The sequence below is a fragment of the Mastomys coucha genome, unplaced genomic scaffold (genome assembly GCF_008632895.1).
Source record: "Mastomys coucha isolate ucsf_1 unplaced genomic scaffold, UCSF_Mcou_1 pScaffold23, whole genome shotgun sequence".
Taxonomy (NCBI): Eukaryota; Metazoa; Chordata; class Mammalia; order Rodentia; family Muridae; genus Mastomys; species Mastomys coucha.
The window spans coordinates 7,796,001-7,823,127 of record NW_022196906.1 but is presented as its reverse complement, the minus strand read 5'-3'; the positions used below and the strand labels follow the sequence as shown (position 1 = coordinate 7,823,127).

General features: G+C 38.8%; 2 protein-coding genes across 8 annotated transcripts in view; one reads left to right on the top strand and one right to left on the bottom strand.

The window, feature by feature from the left end:
- Positions 1-850: 850 nt before the first annotated feature.
- On the bottom strand, positions 851-19,705 carry Fam76b (family with sequence similarity 76 member B). 4 transcript variants are annotated; one of them, XR_004111766.1, is made up of 11 exons: positions 19,365-19,690; positions 18,603-18,667; positions 17,604-17,658; positions 16,654-16,809; positions 14,675-14,874; positions 11,427-11,474; positions 11,167-11,247; positions 10,371-10,506; positions 7,512-7,613; positions 4,691-4,839; positions 851-3,384 (listed from the first exon to the last, which is right to left on the bottom strand). XR_004111766.1 is itself a non-coding variant. In XM_031345135.1 (10 exons), the coding sequence occupies exons 1-10, from the start codon at positions 19,449-19,451 to the stop codon at positions 3,295-3,297; spliced, it is 1,020 nt and encodes a 339-aa protein (XP_031200995.1). In that variant the 5' UTR covers positions 19,452-19,705; the 3' UTR covers positions 851-3,294. The 4 variants fall into 4 exon arrangements, 3 of the variants coding, with proteins under 3 accessions (XP_031200995.1, XP_031200996.1, XP_031200997.1); XM_031345135.1 differs by lacking the exon at positions 4,691-4,839 and having other exon boundaries at positions 19,365-19,705; XM_031345136.1 differs by lacking the exon at positions 4,691-4,839 and having other exon boundaries at positions 10,371-10,503.
- Positions 19,706-19,826: 121 nt separating this feature from the next.
- Positions 19,827-27,127, top strand: part of Cep57 (centrosomal protein 57) — a 19,539-nt gene continuing 12,238 nt past the window's right edge. For 2 of the 4 annotated variants that reach the window (XM_031345130.1, XM_031345133.1), the window contains exons 1-2: positions 19,827-20,570; positions 24,081-24,237. In XM_031345130.1, coding sequence (XP_031200990.1) covers positions 20,526-20,570; positions 24,081-24,237 — 202 coding nt within the window. In that variant the 5' untranslated portion in view covers positions 19,827-20,525. Of the gene's footprint in view, positions 20,894-20,914; positions 21,453-24,080; positions 24,238-27,127 lie in introns of those variants that run through there. The other 2 variants (XM_031345131.1, XM_031345132.1) reach the window with 2 other exon arrangements.

Here is a 27,127-nt window from a genome sequence, read left to right as displayed (position 1 = left end):
AAGCAATGTCTTGCCTAGGTTTACTACTGGTGCTCTCTGCTGCAAGTTGCAAAAACAAGAGATCATTATTGCATTTTGCAATAAGTGGATTTTCTTCCCAAGAGAAACTGCATCTAATTAATTTGCCTAGTGGTTTCAAAATAATGAATACCAGTGTTCAAAATAATGAATTTGCCAATGGTGACCAATTACTGCTGTGGTTTTGTGTTTCTCTGCATTGTAATTATATACATAAATTCAGAATGTTTCACTGCATTGGTTTTATCTTCTGTAACTGTTCATACTGACATGCTCAGATCAGCTTTATCCATCTCACTAAGGCAGCCTGAACCAGCTACAATGTTCTTTTAATGTTCAGTCCCAGTCATTTCCCTCATAGCTACTATGTTAGGACTTCACTGGGAGGGTGGAAAACCATGATCGTTGCAGTATGCTCAATGCCTCACCCCAAAATGTCCAAATGGATTCCTAAACTTGGAAATACGGCCCTCAACTGAACCACTGGACTTTGCAGATGTAGTTAAGAGTGTGAAATGGGGAGATTATGCACACACAGAATGACACAATATACTTTGCTGGAAAGAATTAGAGTGGGACCAAAGAGCAGAGATTTCAAGAAGTTCATTGGACTATGAAGGAAGATGATCAACTAGTGAACAGAATGGAACTGAGTGGGAAGAGGCAGGGGAATGGCAAGCTCCTATTCAGGACTACCCTGCTAACATGGTGATTTTAGACTGAGGCCAAGTTGTGGATTTGTGGTCCCTAGGACTTATTATTTGTGTGCGCATGCATGTGTGCTTTGCTACCCAAATTACGGTAATTCATTACAGCAGAATCAACACAAAGCTTTCGGCATATTTTTATTGTGAAATATTGGCTTAGAAAAAAAGTACAAAATGTCAACAGTCAGATGTATACAGGTACAGTATTTTGTTAATCTATACATGTGACCAGCTTAACAGGTTCATCGTAAAATGCATATTTAGACCAATATACTCTAAAAATGACTGTAATATTCACAGGCTATTAATACATGATAAACTGGAGCCCATATGACCCTCACTGGGATATGCTAACTGCAGCAAACAGGCTAAAAGCACAATACAGCACACCATAGTACCTCTGGACAGGTCCACGTTTAAAGAGTATCAACTCATTAGATCAACACACTACGGATCTGGGACTGAGACTCAATCACTCATTTATACAATTGCAAAAAATTTTAAGTTATAAAATAAAGTCATGGAATAAAGAGTATGTCTAATTAGGGCTGAATACTGTAAAGCCCTAAATTTTAGTTTTAGCCTTGCACTTTACAAAGCTTCACTATTTTAAACTGGTTTTAAATTTCCATGTTAGCTAAACAGGGGAGGAGGGATTCTGTTTCTATCGTCTCCAGCAAGGTATTAGAACTACTGTAGTTCATTTAGAATTGTGACTACTGTGGATTGAAAAATGGCCAGGAAACTATAATATAAATCATAACAAAACTTAAAGCAATGTACTAACTACTTGACGAGTGCAGCAAATCCTGCAAACACAAACACCCACAGTAAGGCACCGTCTACCACAGTTGAGAACAGTAGGTGAACGTGCGTCTGAGGCCTCATGATGGCAGACAGCTGACTTACCAAAGCTGACTAATTCAATCTTACTGTCACTTGAAAATGATGTGTTTCCAAACTTTTAGATTTCCTCTCACTTGCAGCAAACTACTGTGGGAAGTTTACTAAAACTTGAATAATTTAAAATGAACTGTTATATGTACTCTTAACACTAATCTTTGATATGAAGACCATATAAACATTTCTCTAAAAATAAACCCTCAGGACTGATGAAAACAAGTATAACTGTCGGCACATTCCTAAGAGAAAGAAGTCATATGGTGTGGCCAGCAATGCTCAAAGGTTTACAATTCACCTTGAAGCCAGAAGTAACAGTAAGCAGATGTTGGTTATTTGCTGAAAACCAATAGAGTCAGAAGCTGATTTGTAATTTCTCAGAATCTATCCCACACTATCTTAATCTTTTATAAACAATTTTATTCTTTTGGGACAAATTACTTATAAATAGTGTCTGAATCTTATAGATTTCAATTATTCAGACATAAGCACGGATTTGATTATAAAAAGTTATTTAATTTTCCAGATTTGTATTAAATTTACAAAGTAAGTATGGTATACATAAATATTAACTTAGAACACATTATAAAAAAAGCAGATATATGGACCATTATAGAAACGTTATAAATTTTAAAGAAATTTTATATAAAAATAAAGCAAAACATGTAACTCACAAAATATAAACATGAAGCCACACAACATAAAAATAAAATCCCTCTATCAAAATGGAGTTAAAATTAAATCTTTAGGAAAGTACTCCAACATAATTAAATGACCTCAATGACCAACAGCTTCCCTCAGGACTCAGCAGCAAACCATAGACTCACCTAATGTCTATATGCATCATCAGTTAATACTTAATATGCAGTCCTGCATGTTACTAATAACTTTGATTTCTTTTTGAAACCCAGTTATGTACATATGCACTTATATACAAACTTATTAACATGATTTTTAAACAAACCATATGTACAAAAGATCAGCATTCCTATAAATAAAAACATTAGGTGGCAAAAAGGCACTTGTAAGTAAAAATCTACAGTTTTTACAAAACAAAACCACATTTTACCTTGGATGCTGTACAGTAAACATCAATCCTATAACAGTAATGAAATGTTAGATTACTAAACTGATGTTAGTGATGTAACTTTTAAAAACATATTTACATATACTCTGAAGCTTTTAATAAAAGCACCATGATTCTCTAAATTCATGTTGATGTGAAGTAAAAATACAATTCCCAAAAAAACAGTGTTCACCATTTTCCTTGTTTAAAAGTTTTGCATTTCTAAATTGAAAACTATTATTTGAAAACAGCATAGTGTTAAACAAAAGCAAAACACAAACCCCTGCGGCTATTCTGCCAACCACTCCATTATTGCATGTTGCATTTTATCACAGTGCACACTTGTGCACTCCACAACCATTAATACTATTGCTAGAAAAAAGTTCCGGGTATCAAAGAATTAAGAAGCCACTCCAAACCAGCTGAAGTTTTATCTGCATGTTTACAACTTAAAAAATGCTGTGTTTAAGTTACAAAAGTGAGTAGGAGACATACCAACTTATTTGGCATGTAAAAATATCTTTCCACTGCACAGAACCTAAGGGTGTCACAGGACACCTCAAGCACACACTGTCAGGCAGAAATGCTAAACAAATGACTTTTTCAAGGAGATGTTAGCACGCTTCCACTCTTGTCAAACTTTTTACCCTTTGACAAGGCTGCAACCTGTTTGAGTAGTTCTCTGTTTTTGGCCTGTGAGAGACAAAAATTCAAGATTTAAGAAATTTGAACTATTAAGTCATGCTGAAAACTACTACTTAATATTATTTCATTTATATAAAAATTGTATCAATGAAACACTAAGAGATCCGTGAATTGGTATATTTAATCTTTTTAAGGCTAGATAGGCAGAAAATTCTAGATTGGTTTATCAGCTCTTAGCAAACAATCAGTATTTGTTCACAGCTATAGTTTTGGACAAGTGACAAGTGGCCTGCTCCCTAGAAGTTTCAAATTTAAAATAAGAAAAAACTTTTGGTTCTTTAAAACATGAAAACTATCTAAATGCATGTTTTTCAACAAAACAAAGGACAAACCAAATATTTATTTTGGACAATTTCCCAACAAGCTGAATGAGGTCATTCATTTGCTGTTTACGTATGAGACTATTTTTGTAAAAATCATTGCATCACTTTGCCAAAGGTCCTTCTTAAACATTTTCTTAACTATTTGCGTGCACATGTATGTGTGTGCCTATGTGTAGGCCACCATATGCATGTGAAGGTCAAAGGACAACTTGAGGGAGTCCATTTCCTCTTCCAACCAAGAGAATCCAGGAAATCAAACTCTGGTTTTAAGACTTGGAGGTCAGATGCCGCTCTTTACCATTTTCACTAGCCCTAGTGGTCCTTCCATGTGATACTGACTTTAGTATCATCTAAGCCATTTCCTAGAGGATTGGTATAATTTCATAACATCCCCCTCCCCCACAAAGTCTCAGAATTTCACTTTAGCAATGCTCTGACTTTTCAGCTGATTATACAACGCCTGCTCATCAGAAAGAACAATGCCGGCAGGGTGCCGTTTGATAGTGTTGTTGTTCCTGGGGGAATCTACAAGTGGGACTTCACTGAGTCTTTTCTCATTCTTCTGTCTCTGTTATTCTATGCAGCCTCTGAGAAGTTAGATAATGAAAGTTCCTCATGTAAACTACAAATCATCAAAGCCACTCTGAAATTTCTGAGCCAACAGAAACAGTATGAAGTTTGAGCATTACTAAACTATAACACGATTTTAAAATCCTCAGGGAAGTCCCCACTACTCATAAGCATAAACTATCACTCTGACAAATCCTAGTAACCATGTAACTATATATTATTCAACATTAACTACAACAGATCCACTGGCAAGAAGTAAATTCTGGAGTGCAGAGTAGTGAAGGGCACAGAAAGACCTTAGCCAGGTCTGCAGAGGCAGGCAGGCAGTTAGGCGCAAGCATTTACCCTGGCTTACCAAGTAATTAAAACTCTGCTTTCAATCAAGGAAAAAATGAACTTACATTTTTCTTTCTTAGAACAAAATGCAGGAACTAAAAGAATAGATCTTGAAAGCAGTTTTTCTCTTGAATACTTTTGCAGCTAATTTTCAATATGTAGTTAGTCTCCCAATGACAGCAGTAACTTGTTGATAAATTATATATGACAAAGGCTTTAAGAAAAATAGTGCATTGGTTGTTATTTTGAGTCTTATTTTGAGTACTTGCAATATAAGCTTTATATTACAGATAAGCTTTATATTACAGTGGCTAAATGTATACACTGAAATTTTATTCTAATACTTATTTTGCACCCTACAGAAGCCAATGCAATTATTATAGTACTTAAGTTAGAAACATTTAAAAATGTCAGCCTAAATAAAGGAAGAAACTACACAGACCCTGCCTATCTATCTCCAGGTTCTACTTACCTATGACTTAACTGGAGGACACCTTATCCCTAGCAAGAGACTCAGGGAGTTGAAAAAAAAACACGGTACTGCGTGCGGTCTGCACACAACAATACTCACACATAACTTCCCTTCCCTCTAGCTTGTCTTACTAAAGGACAGAATTTTTACTCGGCATTATTGGTACTTTGGGGGATGAATTTCAGTTTGTATTCCTGTATTTAATAGTTTAAAATATTTAAAAGAGCTATTAGAGCAAGATAATTTTATTAACCATTACATTCTCTGTATCATAAAAGGTTAAGGAAACAGGCAGGAAGGAGTAAGGAGTACAAACCCAAGTACTTGGAGGCTAAAGGAGGATGCTGACTTTGAGGCCAAACTGGGATACATAGTGAAGCACCACCTCAAAAACAGAACAAACAAAGGCAAGAGATAAGAACAGATTTACCTAGGTATACTCACCTCAGTAACTGCTACTAAAGGGAGTAGGTGGGAACTACACTTAGCTGGAGTGTCTCTAGCAGAAATTCAAAAGTGTATAGGGAAGCAGCTGATAAGGAGGACACTCAGATACTCAAGGAACCTGAGGTGTGATGCAAGACACTCCTCAGAATGTACAGGTAAGCCTGAGGCACACAATGTAGTGTCTACGTCTCACTTACTACTAAAGTGACCGGTTCCACCTGTAATGTGGGGGTAACTCATCACTTAGCTACTGTAAGAAGCAAATATGAACATGACATACAGAACACATTAGCTATATCTCCCCTTCTGCATGAGTGGCTGCTATAGTAGCATAGAAAAATTCAGTTAAGAGGAAGTGGCTGAAGACACCGACCAGGCTAAAATAAAGATGGTTCTCTTGCAACTCACTTTAATAAAAGGAACTGTTCTTTGGAGCGGTGGAAGAACATACCAGGTTAAGTCAAACCTAGGAAGCATTATTATTATAGTTACTCTATACTTAGAAGTATTTACTTCAGCACCTCTATTACATAAGGTTGATTATATCTCAGGGAATCATTCAACAGAACTTAAGAATAAAACAAAATAGTTGCTGGTGGGTAAAAACAGTAACTAATGCACAAAAGGCCCACCTCATGATGAGCAATCTCTGAAGAGGGAGGGGAAATGCATTTCCACAAATCACCACACATGAACAAATTCCTTGAATGCACTATGACCCTGGTTCTGCAGAGGTTCCTTTACAAATTCCTGTCACTAGTAAGAATGGGAAACAAGGAACATACAGCTGGATTCCAAGAAGTACGTAAATTCTATTCAATTATGACACACACCAAACCACAAAAGGAATAAAAAAATATACCTTGGTGTAATGGAAAAATAAAATCAGAAAACAAAGCATACAAATGTAGCACGATTCATGCACTCCTTCCAAAGCTGCACTACCCCTTCAAGTCTGAACTCTGAATATGACATCTGTCTGTCTAAGAGTGAGAGCTTCTTCACCTAGGGGCTCAGGTTAGGCAGCACTTGCCTAGCATGTGCAACACTAGATCACTAGAACAGCAAAAATAAACTAATAAAACAACCCTAAGCCTGTTACTCAAAGATTAACTCTATAAATGTCACAATGTACAAACCACAGAACATGAATCAATGTGTTGTGGTTTCATGCCTCAATTTATAGAACAGATAAAAACAAGTTGTAATAAGGGAATAGTCCCTTTCTATGTTGATGTTCACTATCTACCCTCTTTGGTAGTGACTCTCAGCTCCCATGGTTCAGTTGTTCTGTAATATTTAAGGCCTACGTATCTACATTAAATACAATAGTATTTAATAAATATATTAAATACCTAACACACTTTCAATACTTTCAGACAGTCTTCAATTAAGCACTGTCTTGATTTGCAGCACTTGCACATAGCATGAAGGCCCTTCAATCATGGTCTGCAGATCTGGCTTTTTTGGGGCAGTTGTGCAGGGGAGGTTTTGACATAGGGTTTCTCTGTATAGCTTTGGCTATCCTGGAACTCTGTAGACCAGGCTGGCCTCAAATTCACAAGATCCACCTGTCTCTGCCTCCCAACCACCTAACAAGACTGTTTTCTTTATCTCCCTCCCTTCTTGGTATCCACAAAGAAATGGGAAGAATGATTAAAGTGCATATAGCCACCTTAGTATCATAAATAACAGTCACATCTTAGCTCAGTAGTCAAGTGAACAGTCTTCACTATTTTCTGGAAATCCCACTTAGTGTGTACATGTTTTCAAGATTAACAGTGAGTCATCTTTCAAGTGATTTCAAACAAAAGCTTTAAATGGGATCAGGATCTAAACTTTATAAAGCCAAAATTAAAACTGGAGATGAACAAAACAAGTAATAATACCCATGTACTTAAGTCAAGAAATACTACAACACAGATTTAAATCTGCAACTAGCACTTCACATAAATAACACCATTTACCTGAAGTTGTTCCACAGTTTCTTTGTGCGCTTTTTCCATACTGTTCATCTTAGTTCTCAAATTTGACTCTTGGTACTGAAAGTCTGCCTTCAGTTCAGTTAACTGAAATTAAGAAAAAAGCATTCATGCACACACATATCTGTCCATATACTAACACACTAACTATTCTTCTCAACAGGCGTGTACTTATTATGAAAGCAGAGGCAGCTGGCAGCAGCTGCATCTTCTGTGAGACCAGTTGTCTGACCCACTGCAGCTGAGATTTTAATACTAAGGATGATCTTTAAGAAGTTGCTTTGGGCTAAACTGGTCACACTTTCATAACTAGCACGCCAAGGCAAAGCTTAATGGCTCATGAAGTGCTTCAACTAAATACACTTCAGAGTAAATCAAAAGATTTCTTCAATAATGAAAAAGGCTCCATAATAGGCACATTTACCCAACAATTATCAACCAAGGGCAATGGTGTTTGGAATTGTTAATTTGTGCCAATGTTATGTACACGAAGCCAGTATACTACATTTGCCTATCAGGACAAATATACAGTCGATGTGAGGAAGCAGAGACCACAAGACAGTACTTTCATTATCATCAACACAAACAAAAGTACATCATAGGATTTCAAATATACAGCCCAAGTTGCTATTAACAGAACCACACAAAACCAGCTTCTGCCACTATGTAAGCTTTCAGAGTTTGTGTTTTCCCATAATTATTAAGTACCTAGTAAATAAAATGGCACAAAAGCCAAGAGAAAAAGTGAAGAGTTTTATGTTTATTCTTCTAAACAAAAGGCTTTAGTTCCTCTCCTGGGTTATTATAAAGAGACTTCTATTCTGCAATGCCAATTCTGACACCATCAACTCTGATAATTATTTTAGTTGCTGTACTGCCTCCAGACTGTAACTTCTGGAAAGGAAAGATAGTGTCTATTTATTTGCCTGTGATTCTTTCTGACTTAGTACAGTGAGTGCCTGGCTTTAGAAGCCACTAAATAAGAAAACAGAGACAGGAAACTAACTTGGTCCTTTTAGACTATAAAGAATAACTACAAATGTGTCATTAATTCTATATTGATAGAATTCTAGATTAATAGAATAGGTGAATGCATAATTATTTTCCTTACAACAATTATAAACTTGGTGTTTTTTGTTCTTAAAGGAAACACTAAAGCAGGAAATTACAAGTAGTTAAACAAAACAGCTATGCTGGGTATAAAGGGTCAGAGAGTCTACAACAGCAGTTTTCAACCTATGGATTGTGACCCCCTATTGAGAGGAGGGGTCAGAGAGTCTACAACAGCAGTTTTCAACCTATGGATTGTGACCCCCTATTGAGAGGAGAGGTGTTGAAGGACATTTTTGCAGGAGCCACCTAAAACCATTAAAAACCATATTTATATTATGACTCATAACAGTAGCAAAACTAGTCATGAAGCAGCAACAAATATCATCTTATGGTTGGTGTGGGGGATGGGGGGTGAGGGTCACCACAGCACTAGGAAGGGTGAGAACCACTGGTCTACAATTTGTTAATGTCTGGTTCAGAATTACTGATATTTTGTACTAAATCTATCATTCAACTTTTGTTCAAGGTTAATGTAGACACATTTGGCTTTATGTAATAAGTTTTGTGTATACATTTTCATAAAAGCAAATTAAAACTGTTACTGATAAAGAACCCTAAAAGACAACTGCAACTATCCAATTTTTAACTTAAATATCAATGCCAATTTTCACAAACTAAATTTACTCATACTATGGGACATACTAAAATAATCTCAGCACTTGGGAGAAGGCAGGCAGATCCGGAGTTCCAACCCAGCCAGAGGCACACACAGAAACCCTCAGTCAAAATATGAAAAATGAAGTAATATAATAAATGAAGGCCATCAATCATCAAAGTGCTAAGTGTGGGAGGTACAGCACAGAAGCTGAATGCAGGCTCAAGGATTAATTCTATCCTATTGGACCTGTCTAAATTTTAATCTCTTTTTGCTGATGGCAAGCACCTTTTAAAGATTCTAGGGTTTTTATGTTCATTTCTTTTGTCTGCTAAAAATACAATTAATGTTTTTTAGGAGTCATTAAAAATTGTTTTTAATGCTTTCACTATTTTCCCCAGTGAATGCTTGTCTGGAACCTAAGTATGCCATGGTGATAAACAGCAGCACCAACACAGCATTTACAAGTGTCAAGAGCTACAGGAAATACTTTTTACACACATGGTCATCACAGTCAGTCCATCAAGTAGCATAAAGCACATATCTAAAAATGAGAAACCAAGGGCTCAACTAATGAACATATTCTACTTAAGGCCACACAGAAATGGCCAGGATTGGAATTTCATCCTGAATGTGGCTAAATAACTATAAAGCTAGTAAGTACACCCACTTCTTACTAGCTTTAGATACCTATTGCTAATCACTACCACAGGACATTAGAATATTATTACTTCTCATCAGCTTAATTGATACAGGCTGACACAGAGACATGGTCAATATTCATCAAAGACTGTTTTCAATAACTTTAAAACCACAGTGATTTAAATATTTCATTTATATCTCATTTTAAGATTAAGGTATTAGACCTACTTTAAATTTGCATGACACCTGAAAACTAATGCTCAAAAACCTACTACTATAATTAGCTCTCAGTTAATTCTTAGAACTATAAACATTCTAAAACACCATTTTTACTTATTTTCATTAGATGGCTTAGATTTCAATTTGGGCTTCTATAGTTTGTCTTGTAAAAGTCATGCATTGCAAACATTACCAAATAACTAAAGAAAATTTGTAAGGGTTAAATAAAAGTCAAGATGCAAATCTTATCAGGCTTCAGTGAACTATATTCTCACCTTTTTATCTTTTTCCAAAATAGTCTGGTCTCTTTGCTGTAAGAGACGCTTAAGCGACATCACTTCTTCTTTCAGTTGACTGATAAGGACAAAATTGTCTGTTCCCCCACTATCTGCTGACTGATTTATAGAGCTACTAAAAAGAAAAAAGTAAAATGGAATTACATAAGGTAGAAGAAAAATCTGCAGATGTTCAAATTGCATAAATTAGACAATTCCACAAACATCCTTAAGGCTAATGCAAAAAAATATGTACCTGACAGAAATGGATGCAACTGGCAAATTACCTTACTAATGGCACACATTACATACACCTGCAGAAATATAATTCAGTATTAGCTTTTAGGGGGTCAATACTTCTAGTGTAAAGCAATAGGCAGCCAATTTGTACAGTAACATCAGCAAACGTTGGCTAATGAACTAAAAACAAAGTCACACTCATATTTTTAATCAAACATTTGCTAAGCAGGTCAACTGAAAAATACCACAATCAGATTTGTGTTTCTTTTCCATGAAGAACAACTATAGTAATGTTGTCTATTCAGATTTGTTCTTTCCTCAGAACCCAAATTTATTCCCCAGTTATAACAACATAGTTCAGTGCCACTTTCTTATTGCCAAAATTAAAGTTTTCTTAACTGATTATGTATACTTTACTCTCCAAGGTGACTTAAAAAAGTCAGTGTGTGAGACCCATGTTTCTATTTTCATATAAAATATGCAATAATAATTGATAATTAACCAGAACTACTCAATTAAGTTCAGTTTTCATAGCACTAAAGACATTCATTTTTACCTATCTCCATTAGATGGCTTAGATTCCAATTTGGGCTTTTTCTTTGGAGTTTCATTCTGAATTGCTGCAGAGGATTTATGGCTGAAAGCAAATATTAGCAAAAATAATTAGAATAAAACAGAGGCATCAACTTATAAGCTACTCCTCCTCTGAAAAAAAAAAAAAATCACTGACCATCACCAGTTCCTTTTCAATCTAAATAAGCACGTTAGAGAGACTGATTTATCCAAGTGCCACCCACGCATCACACCAGCACTCACCTCTGTTTCCACAGTCCCTGCTCCTGCTCAGGACTTAGGCTGCTGACTCTGAAAGACACATGAGTAACATCTGGTCATGTTTATTTAACACACTCTTTCCCAAAAGAATCAAATGTTATAAATCTACTGTTCACAGTAGCTATACAAGCTAATATATGGAACACATCACATTTTAATAGGATAAACTCTAATCAAATTATTACTAGCCAGCTTAAATTTTTTAAACACATGTACAATGATAGATTGTATTTTCTCTTTAAGATTTCCAATAACTCAACTTAAAATTGTACTCAGTTTTGGAGTACATGAGCTCAAGGCCATAGCAGGATCATGTAAGAATCTAGGCGTGATTATGTCAATGGCCCTGGCTATACTATACAGAAGTCTGCATCTGCATGGTTCTCCTAAATGCAGACACACTTGATATAACTCAAGCTGTTCAGAAGCCTGTGTCAAGTCAGACTAGAAAGTAGCTTATTTCATTTCCTCTTAGTCTCCCTAAGCAGCCTCCTCCAAGTCTAATAGATCTGTCTTTGTCAGTGACAAAAGTCACACTCATCATACTGGAAGATTTCATAAAGACAAATGGTTTCATTCATAATACTAAACTTCCTTTCCATTTTTCTGCAGTATTAGTAACGACTACATAGCTTGTGAGCTAGAAACACATATTCATTTTAACTTAAGAAATGCACTTCATCTAAGCTGTAATACCATAAAGTTATTTAAAGTCCCCAAGTCTCTGTACCATATCCGTGAAGTAGGTACAATTCATTTTGTTTATGGCTACAAGCACTTATACAAATAAGACAACCTAATACAACCTAATATAGCATTAACATGTATAACAAATACATACATTTACATGTGTACAAAAACTATCAGTCACATTTTTAAGTAGAAGTAAAATAAAGAATTAAAGTGTACCCAGAGGAACAAAACAAACAAGAAAAAAACTTAAGCTCCAAAGACTGAGCTATAACCCTATTACCCTGGATCATTCACCAGGCATTGAATTGCAGTTCTAAGGAGGAATTCAATTCCTCTGTAAGATTAAAACAAATCTCACTACTTGTAAGCATTCCCAAGTCATATAATTACTCACTGAAGTAGCAACAGCACAGTAATGATTTATCAGGAACTCCTGGAATCGCCATCTTAGTGATCCGAGGCTGTCATTCCTGGATCCAAACTGACTTTAGTGCTAAGCCCTGTTCCAATGGTCCTTCATCATCAACCGTTATCGATCATATGTGTTCTTTCTGATCTACTCAACTTAAGAGAGGACCAAACAACTGGTTTGTCTATTCATAATATGGTCTTTAGTTATTAGATACAAAACTGCACCACCAGCCCTATGTATGGACAGGTTCTATATCTCAGGATCCAATTGCAATTCCAATTTCTCTACAATTGCAGAGAAAATGTAGGTCAGCCTACAGTGGTTGTTGCAGTGAACAACACTGAAATTTATGTCTTTTCTGCATAAACATAGTCAACAATGAGTTCTAAATATATCCGTTGTGTTAGGTATTGTAAGTAATTTACAGATCACTTACAGTACAGGTCATGCAAAAACTAGACCACATCATGAAGGAGACTGAGGCACTTTGGAATTTCGTATCCAAAGGGCTTGGAACCTTTCTTTTGTAAATAACAAGGCAAAAATATATCTGTATTTCTTAAGTACTCCTCCAGAAGAGAGAAAAAATAGAAAGTCAGCATTGTCTTTTTCCCTTTTTCTTTAGAAAATTGTTATCCTTTTAAAAGATTAGATGGCTGCCACCTACATTTACATCTTGTTTTTTACCATTATGCTAGGAAAAATCATTCTGAAAGAGAGCCAGGGAAGAAGACATTCTAGAACCTGAGGAATACGGATTAGGATACATAGTTTCTTTTAACATTCTTCTTAAAGCAAGAAACAGTATCAAGGTCTGTGTTCCTCTGCCCCTTGGCTACTCAGATCTAAAACCTTACAATTTCTTTCTCCGCTGTCAGTGCATGCAGTCTAAGACTGTTGCCCTAGAAAACACTACAACACAGCAGCAAACACCATGGCCTCAATAAATGAATCCTCACAGTCTAAGAGGTACTTGTTGGCACTTAAGCTAAAACTTTTGTGTTGCAAAATGTAGAAGCCATTTGTTTCCTGCACATAAAATCATATTTTAAATAACTATCTGAAATTTTAAAGATGGATAGTAAAATTTAGAGAAAAAACAAATTCTTCTGAAAAATGAGTATACATCATATCCTTATTTGCAATTTTCATTTACAAATTAAATTTGTTTGTGTTGGTCTTTTCCTACAAACACTAAAACTTCTTAATCATATACAGTTAAGACATTACTACTACATAATTTCTCCCTACATGAAATCACTTTAAAAACTAAGAAGGATGTTGTATTTCAAGTATTACGATACCACCTATGCTTAAAAAAGATTTCAACAACCAACAAAAGTATAAAACAAAGTACCCATAGTTAAAAATACTGTCTCTGACACTTTGGAACCTCCAAGTTTAACAATGTTTCTACAGGGGCTAGGCATATAGCTCAACAGTAGAGCCTGTGCTTAGCACATAGAAGGAGACCTGGGTTCAATCCTTACTACAAAAAAAGAAAAAAAAAAGTTTCTATTGGCCATAAATGATGTTCTGTTCTGTTCTCTGAAAGGATTAAATGTTTATTTCTCTACACTGCTTTAAATACGTTTTTACTAGGATAAACAAATGGCAAGTAAAATAAACTTCAAATACTGGGACAGAAAACAGGGCTTCCCATGAAGTCTTCAACCTGAGCTTCGTCTCTGGAAGTCATATCAGGTAGAAAGATAAAACAGGTTCTACAAAGTCATTCTCTCTCTTCCAAGTTAGTGCTGTCATGTACATATCCATAAGAGTAAAAAATAAGTAAGTTTATACAAATAAAACCTAACGTTATCTTTAAAATGGAAGCTTTTGTTAATTGGCATAACTGAAATGTCAATGCTGATATATCTTGATTTCCACACAGGATGGTTTTATAAATGAATTCTGTACTACTTTAATAAACACTGAATATATTGTGTGGAAATCTTTCAGAGCATATAATTGGCGCACAGCCAAATAAAAAAATTAGCTCATCATGTGCAACAGAAACTTGCCTAGCATCTTACTACTACATGGAGGTAAGATAATAAATACCAGTGAAAAGATCATTAGCAATGGCAGGAATGGCTATAACAAAGGATTTCAAAGTGCTTACTTGTGGTGGCCACTGCCGTGGCGGTGGTGGTGATGGTGGTGGTGGTGATGATGTTTTGAATGGTGCTGGTCTTTCTCAGTAAGAGATGAAGATGAGGAATTAGAATGTGAAGAACCCAAACTCTTCCTCTGTTCTTTTGTCTTCTGTAAAACTCTTTTGTATGATAAGGTGCAGAGCCAGCACAGTAACTTCCCATCAACCTTTGAGGAAAATAGCTGCATTAAGTGCACTTGCAAACTGGCTCCAGCAAGTCACTCAACTTGCAATCATACTTCACTCCATGTATGTAACACTTTACATTTCATGAAATTCCAGAATAAATGTACGTGTAGATTTTTTTTTTAATTAACACATTTGATGTTTGGAATAATATTGTAGGAGGATTATAAAATTAGCTACAAAAACTGATTTACAGACCTCCAGTACTGTTTAAAGTATTTTTAATTTTGGGAGACACTGCCTTTATTTAGTTTAGAAGGTAAGTACAACAGGGGCTGGAGAGACAGCTCAGGAGTTAAGTGCATTTTTCGCTCTTATAGAGAACCCAGGTTCAGTTCTTGGCACCCACATAGTGGCTCACAACCATCTATAACTCCAGTTCCAGGACATCCAGCACCCTCTCCTGACTTCTTCAGGTTTTAGGTAGGCACATGGTACATATTCATACATGCAGGCAAAACATTTATAGACATCAGTTTCAGTGTAATTACCAAAATGATAGTTATTTCCCACAACAGTAACAACAATCAATTCTCATTATACTCAGAGTTTATGTATCTGTAGATTTGCCTATTGATCTCTAAGAATCCTATTTATGGTCATTCACATAGATGTAGAGAAGTGTAAAACTCCTATCAGCAGGCATCACAGCCCCAGCTATAACAAAACAAGCCTGGATATTCTTCCGTGCTTCAGCTCTCACACCGTAAACCATTGTTCTTTCCAAAACTCATTCAGTACTGCCGTTTTTAGTTTTAAAAAAGGCTGTGATGGACCTTACAAAAAAAAGCTAGTTATAGTTTTATTCAGCTATTATTACTGCTCCTGGCTATGAGTTCAATTAAATTCACATGTAAGTTATCTTCAACAGGCACTAAAATCACAAATGTATTGGTTAACTGTCAAGCATGTTAGAATTATAGGTAGGAACTTACTCCTGAATTTCTCTTAAAAGCCACAGCTCACTATTCACTGGTGCTTCTGGCAACTTTACAGACAGTAACTACTGCAAATAATGAGAATCAATCATGTGAGTCCGGAGGAGAGAAAGTGACTTCTTTCCAAAATGAAGGTTTAGTCTCTGCCTTTCCTCATTTCATATAGGAAATGTTGGAGGGACGTGTCTTACAACTAAGGTACATACAGTGCTGTGGGGGATCTGGGTAAGCCCCTCAAAGTGATAGTCATCCTCCAAAGCAACTGAAACTGACAAACAGGAGGCTTGTGAGAATGCTCATCAGCAGAGGAATGGCACATGTACACCTAATAATTAAGTCACTGTAGGCAGAGAGAAACAAACAGTAGTTTCAAACATGAGCCAAACAAAGGCAGAACACTAACTTTGAATTTTATGTGCTAATATGCCATCTGGTATTTTTTTCACAGCGACAATTTCAACTAACCAGCAAGAGTATACGTAAAAGGATTCACAACAGAACTGAACTGGGATGAACAAAGGAATCATAAACATTCTTCCTCAGGACAGCTTTACCCTACTGTCTAGGCTGGTCTTGGATCCTCCTGCTTCAGCTCCTAAGGAACTGGGACTAGAGGCCCACACCATATTCAGCATGATGGATCTTTCAGGTAAGGTCATCCTAACTGATCAACATGAATCCATACAGGACGCAAAGACAAAATATGCTACTCCTCCATTTCTGTTTTCAGGCAACAGAAACAGTGTCTTGGAGATATACTGATTATAACAATTGCCAAGTTGCTTTATTTCTAGAAGGTACTGTAACATAAGTAAAACATACTTTTCGTCTTCCTTCCTCCTTCCGATCAAAAGCACACTGCTGTTTGCACTGTTCACAGGTCTGAGGGGCTCCATATTTCTTTTCTGAATTTGTACAACGCTGACACTTGGTACCAATAAAGGCTGCAATTATGTTACAGTATTGACAAGGCTTAGGCTGAAAAATAAACACATTTTGTTTAACAGAGATATTCAAAACTCTGCTGCATAAGACATATCCAGTGTTAATAAAATATTTAGGGGATTAATAAAGAAAAGTGTTAAGTTAAAAACATTTGTTTCTGTCAAGTATATATTCAAAGACAAATATCATGGGTCTTCTCATTCAACTAACATTCACTGCTACAGTCATGAAGCTCACTACCCATGCTCAGAAATCTGACCCTGTAATTTGAGGATATGAACTTGCAGTGATATACAGCAGGCTTAACTGTTACAACATTTACTCAATTAAAAATGTTACCAAGTATAGGTTGTTGCTACAGTAAACATAAATCTTTTTAATATTAAAAAAAATTGTATAAGCATATTCAATTTAATTAACAATAAGCATCCTTGATTTCTTAGATATTCAGGACAGTATGAAGTCTTAAGGTCAGCACTTTGACCAATCATAAATAGCACTGATATGTTACTATCACTAACATATATATATCAGCCAATTTGTACCAAGATACTGTCATTAGTTTTGAACACTTGAATGGTACTGCCACATAGAAAATTCCAGAAATCAGGAGAAAGTTTCATTATGTTAACACTGCAAATAATTATGTTCACATTAAGAAATCTGCTTCATTTGTACTTATGATTTATTTAGACCATCAAGACTATACAAAATTTCTTCCATGAGTTATTTTGATATGTCCAGATACATAAGTACAGAGACTGGACTGTTTTATGAATAACAGTAACTAGCCAATAACAATGACTTGAAATAAAAAACATACTTACTGTTCCAAACTGCTTGACATTTTGAGCACACTTCTTACAAATTGTGTTAGTTTTGCTGAAAAGGAAATTATATTCAGATGATTAAATTCATGTAGCTTGCCAGGGTAAGTAACATGCTGATCTATAATAAATGGTCGAGTTAAATGATTTGAACATTACTTATTCTAATTGAGTGTCTTCTTAAAAGCACAGTATTAATTTTAGAATAGTTTTCTGTAAATTTACCTTTCTTAAAGACAAATTTTCCATATACTATTTATGTATTACACAGTGCCTCCAGGTCTCAGGATATATGTCCAGATTAGTCTCTAAGTAGTAATTCTCCTGCCTCCATCTCCAAACACTGTGCTTATAGGCAACCAACTCACTGCATATTTTCTGTTAAAGAAAACAAGGTAGAAGCCCTACTGTCTTCCATCTGGTTCTAAACTTTCCCTTACCAATGCGAATGCACACCTTCACCTCATGCATCAGGGCCCACTTCACTTCCCAGTCCACACTTCTCATGCATCAGAGCCCACTTCACTTCCCAGCCCACTCTTCTCTACTGTCATGTCCACATACTCAATAATAAAATTATTTGTTCTCTTGAGCTTACTTTGTCCTCTAAAGGAGGCATTTACTGTTAAAAACATCTGTGCTAATCACATTGCTAAAGGCAGTGACTTCAGTCTTAGAAGGCAGTTAGTAACACTGTAGCTCTTTCCTCAGGTTAGTTAGCAGTTTCTCGTTTAAAAAAAAATAGTTTAAAAGTAACTGCTTATATTGATTGTTGGCCGAAGTGTACATTTTCCATCTATCAATTTATCCCTTATTTTCACATGTAAAACCTGGAATTCTTTAGTTAAATGTCTTCTCTCATACTGTACATAGTAGCTCTTAATTTTGAATTTCAGAAACAAAATCATTTTTTTCAAAGCACTTTAACACAAATATTACACCCCCCCAGTTATTCTTTATATGAATTTGTAACAATGAAAGACTGCTCAGTATACAAACCTCTCCTGCTGAAATTCTGATCTGCAGTACGTACATTTTACAATAGGATGTGCAATCCGACATTCCTGTAATAAGATAATACATAAGTCAGTACTTATCTCAGAGACCCAATCTCACTCTTCTGGTAGAAATTAATTGACCTAGTCAAGTGCCTGAAACATCAATAAAACCTGGCTGGCAACGTAAACAACTGAGTGACATCACATCAGCCGCCAGGCAGAGTATAATTCCATGGGGATACTTTTGTCCTTAGTGGATGCGGGGGTGTGTGGAGGGGGTATAAGGAACAGATACAAACTAAAGAAGCTGTCAGGACTGACTTTCAGGGGTGGTTTACATGTGAAACTACTAGATATTTTGTACATTTGCTCACAGACAGCATCCCGGCTTTTATGGGATGGGAGGAGCTCCAAATCAGAGCACTCTGTTCCTAAACCAGTCGCTTCGCTTTCCGGGACAGGGAAGCAGGATGCCATCAGCTCTGCAGCTTCGGGTTCCTAGCAAGAAAGTGCAAACACGGGCCCTGCCTCCCAGTGGAAGGAGGGGGCAGTCCCTGCCAAAGCTGGGGTGAGAGAGTCTGCACCGCATCTCTGCGACACGGTGGACTGGTGGCTGCCAGGCTCAGCCCCACCCGAGACCGCCAAGCGCGGCCGAGCCAGCCCCAGCTCGCGAGCAGGCGGGACGCGGTCGACACGGGACTCGCCCACATAATGCCCGGGCCCTGGCAGGGAGCAGTGCGCTGAACGCCCGGCGCCCACCGACCTTGCAGAGCTGTTGGCCCTGCGAGAGCTCCTCGAACGGGTAGCGCTGCGTGCACTTGGTGCAGGCGTACAGGGCCGACGCCGCCATCCTGCTTTCCGGCTCCTCCGCGCGCGCTCAGGCGGGGCCTCCGGGAACTCGGCTGCCCCGCCCGCGGGCTCTTCTGCTGCTGTAGCCCCGGCCAGGCAACTGCCGGGCCCCCTGCGTCTCCCTCCGCCTCCGCCGCCGTCCCGGGATACCTACTGCCGCCAGTCCCGCCGCTCCCGTTTAGGCCCGGACCGTGGCGGAGGGAGACGAAGCGGGAGATAGGCTGTGGATTCCGCTTCCTCCTCGGTCTCGCGTCCCTCTCTATGATTGGCTATACAGAGCCTCACGTCACACGGAAGCTCCGCCCAGTCCCTTGCTTAGGTTAGGCGGGGAGCGCCCACAAAGAGAGAAAGCACCAACCAATAGGAGGCCGCCGCTCTCCGAGCGCGAACTCCGCTTTGAAAAGATCCCGCCCACAAGCCTCGGCCCGTCACCGTTTGGCTGGTGCGCTTGAGCCCCATTGGGCACGGGTCCACGAAACGCCGCTTTTTTTCAGTCCTTGGCTTCCATTGGACCATGTCGTTAAGCCCCTCCTACTTCTCTTTGTCATTGGCCGAAAGGTCAGTACTTCACCTGAAGAAGCACCGCTCTCTGGAGTTTATTCCTGGGGTGCTGATGGAGTGTGTCAACTTTCCAGTCGCCTTTATTCAGCTTTCGTCATCCACCCCAGCAGGCGCTGAAGGCTCCAGAAGCCCTAGCCTTTGCTTCCTCCTCCAGAACAGCCGTCCCTTTCCGGACGATCCCAGGGCCGTCTGTCAACTCACGACGTTGCCGTTCCCGCAGGCTCCGCGGAGCGCTACTTGTGACGTCACCGAGAGAAGAGGCGGGCTCTCCCCTGCCACTAGAAGTTGTCCTCTTTTCTGATTGGTCACTGGAAGGCGTCTGTCAATACGCGTTACCTTTCCCGTGTGCGCTGAGTGTGGCGTCCTTTTGGTTTGCGAGACCTAGGCTCCTAAAGGGTTCGCAGCTCCCCCGCCCTTTCCACCGGGGTCTTGGATTCGGCTTGCCCCAGGCGGGCGGCTGTCGAATCCGGAGGAGGAGCTCAAGGACGGCGGCTCGCGTTGCGCAGGTGGGAAGATGGCGGCAGCCTCGGTCTCGGCGGCTTCTGACTCTCAGTTTTCGGTAAGGGGCGGCGATGGCGTGGGTTCCAGGTGGGCCTGTACGCCTCTCCGGGTTGCCTCACTTTTCAGGCGGCCCTAGATCTGGCATCAGCCCTCGTCCCGCAGGGAGGCGGGTTGCCGAGGCCGCGTGCCACTCCCGGAGGCTGCAACTGTGTTTTCTGGAATAGCAGCCCGCCTCCTTTTGCACCCTGCGTTCCCTTGAGCTCTCAGCCGGTGCTGTGGAGTCTTGCCCCTAGCCGGGTTGGTGCACTCTGAGACCTGCTAAACCAAAGCTCCGTCGGTCACGTGAGCGTAACGGCCCAGCTCGAAAACCCACAATAACAGGCAGGTGTACAGGCAGGTCTGTAGAGTGACAGCCGCTGAGGCGTCCGTGGTCCCCGGAGTGCATTCTCGCCGTTGCTTCCGTGCCTCTCAGTGTCTGTTGCCCGACCCTTGCAGCCGAGCCCAAGCATCCCCACTTACCACGGCATTACTAGGACTCTGTGTGAAAAAGTTGCTTTGAAAGAGCGATCGGAAAAATTAAGCCGGCGGGTTTAGTCACGGGTGTTTTAAGAGTGGATTGTGGAGCTCAGCCTTTTGGAAAACGCTCCAGTAAGAAGAGATAAGAATTAAATGTGAGAAAGCAGGAGTTCTATTTAGAAATGCTCCTGTGCCTAGCCGACCGTTGGTCCTAAAGTTACAGGGAGGAATTGAATAGAAATCGCCCTCTGAAGAAGGAGCAAAGCTCTGTACTAATTAGATAATTACTGCGCTGCAGGTTTTGATATCAGAGGAGTCTGGGAGAGATTGATTAGCAGTATTAGGGAAGATAGAATCTTGAGAAGATGAGCTAGCTGCCTGTTGAAGGGATTTTAAGAGAAGAAAGCACTGCAAGTTTTTTAAGGTATGTGACAAGACAATAGGTACTTTCCGGACACCAGAGGGTAGTTTTGAATATTCAGAGATAATAAAGAGGTAGAATTGATAAAGAACTAGAAAAACTGGTGAAAATTGAATAATGAGGGATGTTAGGAAATTCTCTGGGTAATTTGAGGAAGAAGGCATACCAACACCTTCAGAAAGTCTCACTTAGGAATCTCAGTTTCAACTTTCTGTGGCTACTAGAATTTGTGATAAGGTCAGAATATTTCGAGGTTTTCAAACAATGGGGTGTACCTTTGCCAAAGAGCAAGAGGAGATGAAGGAGAAGAGATGAAGCAAGTAAGTGGGAGTTAATTCCTTGCCAGATCAATGAAAGGTAAAGGAAAAACTATCAGAACTAAGTGTCAGCGAACACATGAATTGTACACGAGATCCATTTGATTAAACCTGAGAAAGGAGAGCTCTTTGCTCTCAAAACTTAGAAATTGGGAACTAAGGAACTTAGATTGAACTGCACACAGGGCCACCGTGGCAGTGCCACAGGGATGTAGTTAATCCCTCATCCTTATGGTAGACCCAGCAGAAATCTAAAGCCTGTTTAATGGAAAAATGGATCTTGTCTGGAATTGGGAACAAAAGAGAAACTATTTTTTTACTCTACCATAGTACATGTGTATAATAGTGTTTCAAATAAAAGGTTTGGAGATGCGTTGATAGAAAGGTTCTATTTTTAGTAGGGTGTCCAGAGAATGCCTTAGAGTTTGGCTTGTAAGCAGGCAACTAAAGGGAGGAAGTGAGTGTCGAAGGCAGAATCATTGCAGCAAATGAAAATAAGAGTGTATTGTGATTGTTTGAAATAAAAAAGTCCATATTGCTGAAAAAGTGGTAGGAAGACAGTATCAAAAGAAAGTGTCAAGTAATGAAACAAGGGTACTATATTATGTGGAAGTTTCATAAATTACGGTAAAAATTTTGAATTGTACTTTATAGGGTTTTGATTAGATATATTAATTTGAGTCGATTTTTTTTTAAAGGATCATTATTACTAGCAAGCTGTTTGGAAGAGCACACTTAAGAAATGTGAAAAGTAGTTAGAATTTCACGTAATTCAAACTAAAAGCATAAGTATAGCAGCATGCAGTATAAAAGATGTTATGTTATGGAGAAAGAACCCTGAATGATTTGCAGAGAGTAGATAAGAGGTGAATGAAAATGACCTCTTATTAGGGTTTTATATAGAGCAATTTAGTAAATGGCAGTGCCACTTGTTTTAGTACGGTGGAAGAGGGCAGATTTGGGAACTAAGAATTTGGTTATAGCCATGTTACATTTTAAGTGCCTATTGAGACATCCAAGTAGGTAATATGAGTTTAGAGTTTTAGATTCAGATCTCTTTAAACTTGAAAGCTACTGGCAAATAAAAATGAAGAGCCCTGAGAGATGAGACTTTTGAAGAGAATAGTTGTAGACAAGAAAGGAACCCTGAGGACCAAGCCTTGAGGAACTCTGGCATTTAATAAAAGTGGTTAGAGATCCAGGGGGGGTTGAAGGAGAGGCCTATGGGATTAAGGAAAAATCCTGCTGCTTCCTCCACTGAGGGTTTACGTGAACGATCACAGAAATGTGATCCATGCTTCTGAGAAATTGTTGAATTTAGCAAAGTAGAGTAATTGGTGAGTTTGATGAGCTGTTTGCTTCTTACGAATGAATAAATAGGGGTGATTTAAAGTAGCAATTGCGGAAATCCTTTTAAAAGATTATTTTACTTAAAATTTTGGTAGTTTTTATTAATGTGTGCCTGAGTTGACCCAGAGGTCCATATGCTGTCCTTAGCCTGTGCTGCAGCTGAGGGTTATGATGGTGTCTGTGGCCTGTGCTTTGACAGGTGGCCATGATGTCTTTGTACATGGTCACTGGAGACCATACTGAGGTTCTTGTGCAGATGCAGGAATCCTTGATGATATTGATTGTTCATGCTCTTGCCAGAAGCTACGTAGAAGTCCATGATCCATGCTCATGCTGACACTACAGGGAAGGGAGGTTCCTATTGTAGTGGTATTGACAAACTACAGATGCACAGTAGAAAGGGGGACATAGAAGGCTTGCAGAGCAACCCCTTATCCCCTCAAAGTAACAACCTAAACAGGAAGTAATTGAAGAGAACTCTTAAAAATTGTGATAAAGACTCTGAAGTATAGCTCTCCACAATTGATGGCTTCTGGCAGGGTTGCAGATGGAGGAAGACTCAATTTTCTTTAGGGGTCTGGCCCACTGGGAATCTGACCATACTCCAGTGAATATATGGACAATAGTTTTTTGGGTAGAGGGGGCTGTTCACAACGGTGTGAGGTTGGGCATAGGAGGACTGGGAAGTGAGAGTGACAGGAGTACATGCTGTGAAACTCCCAAATAATAGATAAAAACATTATGTTCTTTACTGAAATAGAGTAATTAAGCAATTTGTATCTGATTTTGATCTGAACAAAGATACTTGCACAAATATTTGCGTTTAGGTTGTATGATCATGAATACATAGGTAAACATTTAACCCTAAAAATTATATATCTTGACAATAAATAGTGGTTGGGTTCTCAGTCATGAGTATTTGGTTTAAATGTTTGAAAGATAATTACAGTATTTTGTTTTTCAGAGTGTCCTAGCTGAACCATCAGGGTCTAATGGACATATGGTTCGTCACTCTTCATCTCTGTATGTATTATATCCACCTGATAAGCCTTTCCTTAACAGTGATCTGAGACGCTCCCCAAATAAGCCCACATTTGCCTATCCGGAAAGCAACAGCAGAGGTAATCAACTGTAGCAAAGTAAATGCTATCTGTTCGCTCCTCAATAGTTGAAACTTCTTAAATATGACATCTGTTGTTTTTTTATTAGAACAGTTTAAGTTTTCCCCATTTACTTTTGTGAATTTATTGTGCTTTTCATCTAGACTGCTGAACATTATTCACCAAATCATGGAACCTAAAATACTTTGAGACACTTATCAATAGTTTGTCATCTTCAGAATCAATCAGGAACCAAAGTCTCAGGTAGGGGCCAGAGAGATGGCTCAGTAGTTAAGTACATCAGCTGCTTTTCATGAGGACTCGAGTTTAATTTCCAGCACTCACATGGCAATTCACAACTGTTTGTAACTCTAGTCCCAAGGAATCTGACACTAGTTTTATGCACACAAACACACACACACACACACACACACACACACACAGGCAAAACATCCATACCCATTAAATAAATAAATACCTTCATAAAGAGTAAGGGTCATCTTGTAGATAGCACTAGTTGGACTTTGAATTATATTTTTCTAAAGAAGACAGACACTGGGAGGGTGTGTGTGTTGGCACGGGGGTCAGGTCCTGGGAGGGTGTGATAGGATGTGGTAAATATGATCTAAAAAAGTGTCAAAGAGTAAACAAAACCAATACTTGATTTTTTTTTTTTTTAAGCCAGGAACTTTGGCATGTTTCTATTCCCAGTGCTATGTGGCAGAGGCAGAGCCAGATCTCTGGAGCTCACTATCCAGCCAATATAGCTTTAATCGGTGATCCTCAGTTGTGAAAGATGTTGACTGAACAAACATGTATTACCTGAGGACGGTAGCCAAGTGCATGTTTATATACTTGTATATTCATATAACAGAAAGACTGAGTCATCAGTTGTATCCTTGTTGCTGGGGATACATGAACAAATAAGTGTCTGCTTGCCTCAGAGAGGTATCAACAACAGACCAAAGATATGTCTTAGTTAGGGTTTCCATAGCTGTAAAGAGATACCATGACCAAGGCAACTCTTGTCCAAAGAACAACATTTAATTGGGGCTAGCTTTCTGTTCTGAGGTTCAGTCCATTATCATCATGTCAGGAAACATGGCAGTGTCTAGGCAGGCATGGTACTGGGGGAGCTGTTTATGTGCTTGGCCCAGGGAATGGCAATATTAGAAGTTGTGGCTTTGTTGGAGTAGGTGTGTCACTGTGGGTGTGGGCTTTAAGACCCTCATTGTAGCTGTCTAGAAGCCAGTATTCTGCTAGCAGCCTCAGATGAAGATGTAGAACTCTCAGCTCCTCCTGCATCATGTCTGCCTGGATGCTGCCATGTTCCCGCCTTGATAATGGACTGAACCTCTAAACCTGTGTTGGTCATGATGTTTGTTCACAGCAGTAAAACCCTAAGATAAGCTGAGAGCTCTACATCTTGTTCCAAAGGTAAACAGGACTGACTTCCAGTTGAAGACTTGCTTAAGGCAGCTAGGAGGAGTCTCAAAGTCTACCCCCCCCAAAGTATTGCACTTCCTTCAGTAAGACCACATCTACTCCACCAAGACCACAGCTCTAATTGTGTCACTCCCTGGGCCAAGCATATTCAAACCACCACAAGATGATTTTATTAAAGATGAGTTTGATGAAGTAAAAGTTTATTGAACTGGGCAATTTATAGGTGACTAATGAAAAGTCTCCCTTAAACTGACAGTAATTATCAACCTCTAAGGAATCTCAAGGAAGAGGGCCTCCTGAGCTGTCTGGTAAGCTCTGTGAGCCTCACTTCCAGGGGCAATGTTAGAATACTTTGTTTAGCGTCTTATGTAGACAGCCATAGCTGCTCTGATTTCAGTGCATCATCTAGAGGCCAAGAGGTTGACAACATTGATGTACTTTGAGACCATCTTAGTGTTCTATTGCTGTGAAGAAACCATGCTTTCAGCAACTCTGCAAAGAAAAGCACTTCATTGGGGCTTTTTCACAGTTTCAGAGGTTTAGACCATTGCCATCATGGCAGAGAACATGGCAACATGCATGTAGACATGGTACTGGAGAGGTATTGTGATGGTTTGCATATGCTCAGCCCAGGGAGTAGCAAGATCAGTAGGTGTGGCCTTGCTGGAGTAGTTGTGTCATTGTGGATGTGGGCTTATAAGACCCTCATCCTAGCTGCCTAGAAGTCAGTCTTCCACTAGCAGTCTTCAGAAGAAGATGTAGAACTCACAGCTCCTCCTGTACCATGCCTCCCTGGATGCTGCCATGCTCCTACCTTTATGATAATTGACTGAACCTCTGAACCTGTAAACCAGCCCCAATTAAATGTTGTCTTTATAAGAGTTGCCTTGGTCATGGTATCTGCTCACAGCAGTAAAACCCTAACTAAGACAGATTATCTTAGAGTTCTACACTAGATCCAAAGGTAGCAGTTTAGGGCCTAGTTAAGGCTTCTGAAACCTCAAAGCTCACCCCTATTGACATTTCCTCCAACAAGGCTATATCTATCCCAACAAATAGTATCAGTCCCTGTTGACTAAATATAAGCCTATAGGGGCTTTTCTTACTCAAAGCACCTTAGGACAGCTGTTAATTTATGTATAATTAGCCAAGGTTTTTGGTTTTGTTTTTAACAGTTAAAACTGTGATGTGCTTTAACACAGTGATGGTTCTTGTTTAGTTTTTACTAGTAGAGCCTTTAAAGAAGTCAAATGATGCCTTGAAATGACTTTAAATAGGAAATACTTTGTGAATAAAAAATGATCTGCTGCTTGACTTCCATCAGTTTTTAGAGCTGGGCTCTCTGGCTCACACTTCTAACCCAGTGTTTGGAAGGCTCAGGCAGGATTACTGTGGTTTTTGAGGTCATCCTGGGGTACAGAATCTGTCAAAACAAAATTTCCTTTTTTTTTTTTTTTTTTTTTTT